This window comes from Gekko japonicus, unplaced genomic scaffold (assembly GCF_001447785.1).
Source record: "Gekko japonicus isolate JY-2015 unplaced genomic scaffold, Gekko_japonicus_V1.1 scaffold427, whole genome shotgun sequence".
NCBI lineage: Eukaryota > Metazoa > Chordata > Lepidosauria > Squamata > Gekkonidae > Gekko > Gekko japonicus.
The window spans coordinates 203,055-208,663 of NW_015163101.1; the positions used below are offsets into that span (position 1 = coordinate 203,055).

The 5,609-nt window shown below is 50.0% G+C and overlaps 1 protein-coding gene across 4 annotated transcripts in view; it reads left to right on the plus strand.

Annotated features, from left to right (window-relative positions):
* Positions 1 to 5,609, plus strand: part of BRD3 (bromodomain containing 3) — a 65,733-nt gene that overhangs the window by 19,661 nt on the left and 40,463 nt on the right. For all 4 annotated transcript variants that reach the window (XM_015406743.1, XM_015406744.1, XM_015406745.1 and 1 more), the window contains exons 3-4: positions 1,279 to 1,416; positions 3,371 to 3,518. In XM_015406743.1, coding sequence (XP_015262229.1) covers positions 1,279 to 1,416; positions 3,371 to 3,518 — 286 coding nt within the window. The remainder of the gene's footprint in view (positions 1 to 1,278; positions 1,417 to 3,370; positions 3,519 to 5,609) is intronic.

Below are 5,609 nucleotides of genomic sequence, written 5' to 3' on the forward strand. Positions count from 1 at the left end.
GGAATGCCCCCAAAGTCCCCCGCTGGGGGTGGAAGATGGACTTGGCAACCCTACATTGAAGGCCCTCCAGGCCTGAAGGGGGCAGGAGGACAGGCAGGGGAGGGAGAGATACCTGCAACCATCTGGCAGCCCTGCTTGGCCCCATGCGTTCCGTGACAGGCCCCCCCTGCCCCCCAATTCCCATAATGGTTAATTCCTATCAGCCTTTGGGCCAAAAACAGAGAAATCCCCTCCAAATTATAACAGGGTGTCTAGTGCGTGGCCTGGAGACTCTGAATGTTTCAATGCTTCGTTAAAGGAAGGGGTCATGCCAGCCACCTTGAAGGGGTGCAAGAGGTGTGGCCTCCTCCAGTGCAGTGCCTCCCCCATAGCCATCCATTTGGCACCGGATCTTCTCCTTTTCCCAGACCGAGTTAAAATGTCTCCGTCTCCCCAGGCATTTTGTTGACTCTTCCTAGTTGCTCTGCCTCCTACTTATGCCAGATGTTTTAACTCTGCCTTGGTAGCTGGAGGTCACTTCGTTTTGGAAGACTGGTGCCATACTGCTCCCTGGTTTTATCACATGCCGTGCTACCTTTAGATAGTTCCAGTGTTTGTGTCTTAATTTTAAGATGTTACTTTCCTAGTTTTAGGACTGTGCTGGTCTTAAGTTTCACAGTGTTTTTGCAAGTTTTAAAAAGTTGATTAATTTGTTTGACTGGTTTTTCTGATTCTTTGTAATTTTTTTTTTATGTCATTTTCCTTGAGAACAATATGTGGTTGAGGGCTAACCTGAACCTATGTGGGAGTTTGAGGTTCAGGCTACAATTTTAAATAATCACTCGGAGCTCTGGACAGTGAACTCCCAGATACATGTCTGATTTCTCCCTGAGAGTACAGGGTATAAAAATTTAAAATATACAATATGGGAATGGGAAACAGATAAATGGTGTCTACCCAGAATATTATGCACTTTGATCACATTTACTCGCTTATTTATTTCTCCCCTAACCTAAGATGTCCCGAACTCCTAAGCCATTTCTCATTCAGTGCCTTAACCATTTGTTCATCAGCCTCTTGACCCTTTTGGGTGCCTTTTTCTGCACCCTGTAGAGAACTTTTGTTCAGTTGCTTTTTCTTTCTCCTGTGTGTCAAATTTGGGTTGTAAGCTCCTTGATGCAGAGACTTTTCTTTTGTACTTGTGTTAATCCACAAGATGCCAAACCATGGCAGGTTCTCTATTCATGATAAAATGGCTAGATTCTAGTAAAAAATGGCTCTCCCCCCGCCTCTTGACAGGATTATCACAAAATAATCAAAAACCCAATGGACATGGGCACGATCAAGAAGCGGCTGGAACACAATTACTACTGGAGTGCCAGTGAATGTATGCAAGATTTCAACACCATGTTTACAAATTGTTACATTTACAACAAGGTAAAGGGTCTGGGGATGGGACTGGGACTGGGGGGGGGCACACTTCAGCTTCTGGAGACAAAAGTCCTCCCCCCACATCTTGATCTGTATCCTTGCATGTCTCTGGCTGGGGGCCTGTGGGGTGGATCCGGCCCTCAGAGTAATTGCTTTCTTAACCCCAGAGGGCTCACCAGAGTTGAAACAAGCATATGGCTAAAACGGGTTTGCCCACAATTTCATTTGTAAGGAGAAGGGAAATATTTTAAAGCTGTATGAAATCAAGATAACTCATAATTTAGTGTTACAAACAGTCAGAGAGAGAGAGAGAGAGAGAAGTATCCCTTTCCTTTGGCACATCTGGCTGTTTGTCCTCCAGAACTGTGAATATGGCACCAACTTTATTTGAATATTTCCCCCCCACACACACACACAACTGGGGGCTCCAAGCAAAATACACATAAGCCAACAAACACCTGGTTTTTGCCATTGCGCTTCAGCTTGCACCTCTGGCAAGGCTTTAATTTACCTACAGCAGCAGCAGCAATACGGCTACTTGCGTGTAGTATTTTCAAGTGTTCAAGATGCTTCACATACATAATTGCCATCATCCTTATAGCTGCCCTGCAAAGTAGGCCAGTATTTTTTCTAAACCAAATTTTCCCCACGTAAATTGATTTTGTCGATTATGTGATAATTGTTTCTTCCTTGCCCTTGGGCTGATTGTGTTGCTGGAGATCTAAGCATGGCCACTGAGAATTTGCAAGTTGCATTAGAATAAATTCTTATTTTTTAACCCTTTGTAAAGCCAAAATTGGGCTCCTGAAACAGCTAATGATGGCGAACATTTGAGAAGATTAAAAAAATTCATGACCTTGGGCTGATTGTGTTGCTGGAGATCTGAGCATGGCCACTGAGAATGTGCAAGTTGCATTAGAATAAAGTCTTATTTTTTAACCCTTTGTAAAGCCAACATTGGGTTCCTGAAACAGCTACTGATGGCAAACATTTGAGAAGATTAAAAAAATTCATGGAATCGACACTGCAGAATTCTGAAATGTGAATCCCTGGATCTGGAATTTCTGTCTCCTCTTTACCAATGCCTGGAACTTCTGTGTTCAGATAGTAAACATCACGCAGATGCTGCCTTTGTCTGGGAGCCCCCAACTCCTTATTTGCTGCTGTGGAGTGAAACTTTTGTTCATATTTTGAGCATAAAGATGAGATGTCTGTAACGTATCATTTGGAATTCAGATGTTTCAAAGTGTTACTTTCATCCCTGGTTGTTACTCTTGGGGGGGGGAAGTACCCCATTTTGCACTCGCTTCCTAGCTTGCTTGCCTGCAGTCATTCTGATTTACATGCAGCCTTGCATCCGGAGCTAGGATGCATTTGTCCACACACTGGCAGAGCTAACTCTACCAGGACAGTGAGGTAAGAGGGTTAGTCCAGCACAGGAATTGGGGTGCGGAGCCCGGACCTGGGTAGCCCAGGCAAGCTCGATCGCGTCAGATCTCAGAAGCTAAGCAAGGTTGACTCTGGCGAGTACTTGGATGGGAGACCTCCTTGGAATACCAGCAGTGGGGAGGCAGGGGCAGGCTTTACTCAGCCACCTCTCTGAATAGCCTCCAGGCCCCCAGTAGGGGTCAGTCACCAGAGGTCACCATGACTTCCAGGTGCATGCGAACACACACACACACACACACAAAATCCCCCCCAAAAAAAAAGATTTGGGGTGTCAGAGAGAGGATGAACAGCAGCTATCTAACTTACAAGGTCCTCTATGCAAGCCCCTTTGAAGTTGTTGTCATGTTAATTAGGAGGAGGAGGAGGGATGCTTTTTGAATTGTCTGCCTTGGGGAGTGCAGCTGCCTGTATGCTGGAGAGTAGTGCTGTGTGTATGTGTGGTGGGAGGGGATTTCGGGACCCTGCTGGATGACCAGTGCTTGCCTCCACCTCCTTCCCTCCCTCTGTCCAGCCCACCGATGACATCGTCCTCATGGCTCAAGCCCTGGAGAAGATCTTCTTGCAGAAAGTGGCCCAGATGCCTCAAGAGGAAGTCGAACTGTTACCTCCTGTTCCAAAAGGCAAAGCTCGGAAGTCGGCTGCCAGCGCGCACAGTGCAGGTTAGGGGGCGGTCTCTGAAACCAGGGCCATGTTCAGGACTCTGATCTGCCTCGGCTTCTGAGCCAAAATGGATAGCAAGACTGTGCAATCTATCCATGATTCACTTGGAACAAGATGTGCATGTTACGGCTCCTTTGCTTAATTTATTCAGCTCTGCTTACTGTAGAAAGGGCACCAACGTGCCCCTCCCCTGGTTCCTCCCCCAGGTACAGTTTTTTCTCTGATCCCTCAGCTGCATCCCTTCCAAGGCCAAAGGGACTTTTGCCCCTGTGGGGCTTGCTCAGGTAGCCTCCTGGTTGGATTACTGTAATGCATTCTATGTGGGACTACTCTTGAGGGCTGTTCAGAAGCTATAGCTAGGCTGCCTCCACATGGCAGCGATTCTCCCTGGAGCTTCCATTGCTATGGCAAGTGCAGAGGCATTCCCAGGGGCAATGGGGCATCCAGACAACAGTGCCCTCAGGCCCACTCCACTGCCAATCCAGCCCCACCACCCCCATGTCACCAGGGGGCTTTTCCAGGCTTCTTTCTTTTTTTGGGGGGGGGGAATGTAATTGGCATGTCACTGTGGCATTATAATGATCTGTCGGATCAGCTAGAACTCCTGAATTCCCAGCTTTCCTCAAAAAACAAAATTAAACAAACTCTAGTCTCTATTTAACAAATTTTAATATTTGAGTCCAGCAAACCAAACAAACTCTAGTCCCTTTTATTGTGGCAGCACATGGGGGAAAGTCCTGCTGTCTCTGCACTGAAAAGGACTGCAGCACTGATACTCACACAGTGGCGCGGGAGCTGAGCGTGGCTTTTCGGCATGCCACCCATGGCTGTTCTTAGCACTTTTCTGCAATGTGGTGCCCGCCCAATTCGCAGGAGAGCAGGCAAGGACATTGCTCAGTTAGGCTTTCGGTTTGCAGATGGTCCCCGCTTTGAAACAGCCACCGCTGGAGGGACGGGAGTAGGAGTAACTTGTGAGCTTCCTGGAGCTGAGGGGTCTTGTGCCAGGGATGGGAGTAAAGGGTCCATCCTCTCCCAACAACTCCCCCTGCCTTTCTCTGCAGCCTCTGGGCCCTCTTTTCCAGCACCCAGGCAGCTTCTGGGAGGGGAGAGCAAGGGAGAAGAGAGTGAGACTGCCAAGGAGCTGGCAGAGAGCAGCCTGGCCGCAGAGAAGAGGGGGGAGAACTACTGCCCATCATGGTGGCCACCTACAAGAGGGTCAAGCCGGCTGCCGTGGCCGTTCTCCTCCCTTTCTCTGCGGCCAGGCTGCTCTCTGCCGGCTCCTTGGCAGTCTCACGCTCTCCCCTGAGCTGCTGGGCCTCGTGCTGAAGAGAGAGGGAAGCCGAGCGTGCGGAGAGAGGGCTTTGCAGTGCGGCAGGCGGGCTTGGTGGGGAGCCTGAGCTTCCCTTGACTTCCCTTGCTGTCTTCTTGTGCTCTCTCTCTCTCTGGCACGAGACAGTACTTGAGCCTCTCGTGCTTACCTGAGGGGCCTGCTGGGGAGAGAGCAAGAACATCAGAGGAGGCTCAGAGGAGTCCCCACTGCAGGAGCCTGTCCTTGGAGCCTCGCCTCGCAACACTCACGGCTCCGCCCTGGCAGGCTCCAGCAGTGGGAAGCCGGAGTGCCCTTGGCATCCACCTGGGCCTTCCTGCTCTCTCCCCAGCTAGGGGCAGAGTAGCACCCGCAGCTGCTGGCCAGACCTGAGTGAGCAGGCTCTGCTTAGCTTCTCCTTCCCTTGTGACTGGACAGAGGTGCTGTGAGCATCGGGCATCTTCTGAACCCCCCCTCGTTGGCAAGGTGCATTGCTGTGTCTTCAGTTCTGGGCACACTTATCTGGGAGTAAATCCTGTTGAACAAAGTGGGGCTTACTTTAGAGTAGACATGCCCAGGGGTCATTTCGTAGAAAAAGAGCTAGGGGGGCTCATTAGCATAACTCATTAGCGTATGTCACACCCCCTGACATCACCGGAAGTGTGTCATAAGGCCACCCCCCCTGACATCACCGGAAATGTGTCATAAGGCCACACACCCCACCCCCAACGGTCCCGGCCGCCACCGCCGGCCTTGCAACTCCCCCTCCCGCGCCCCACGGGGG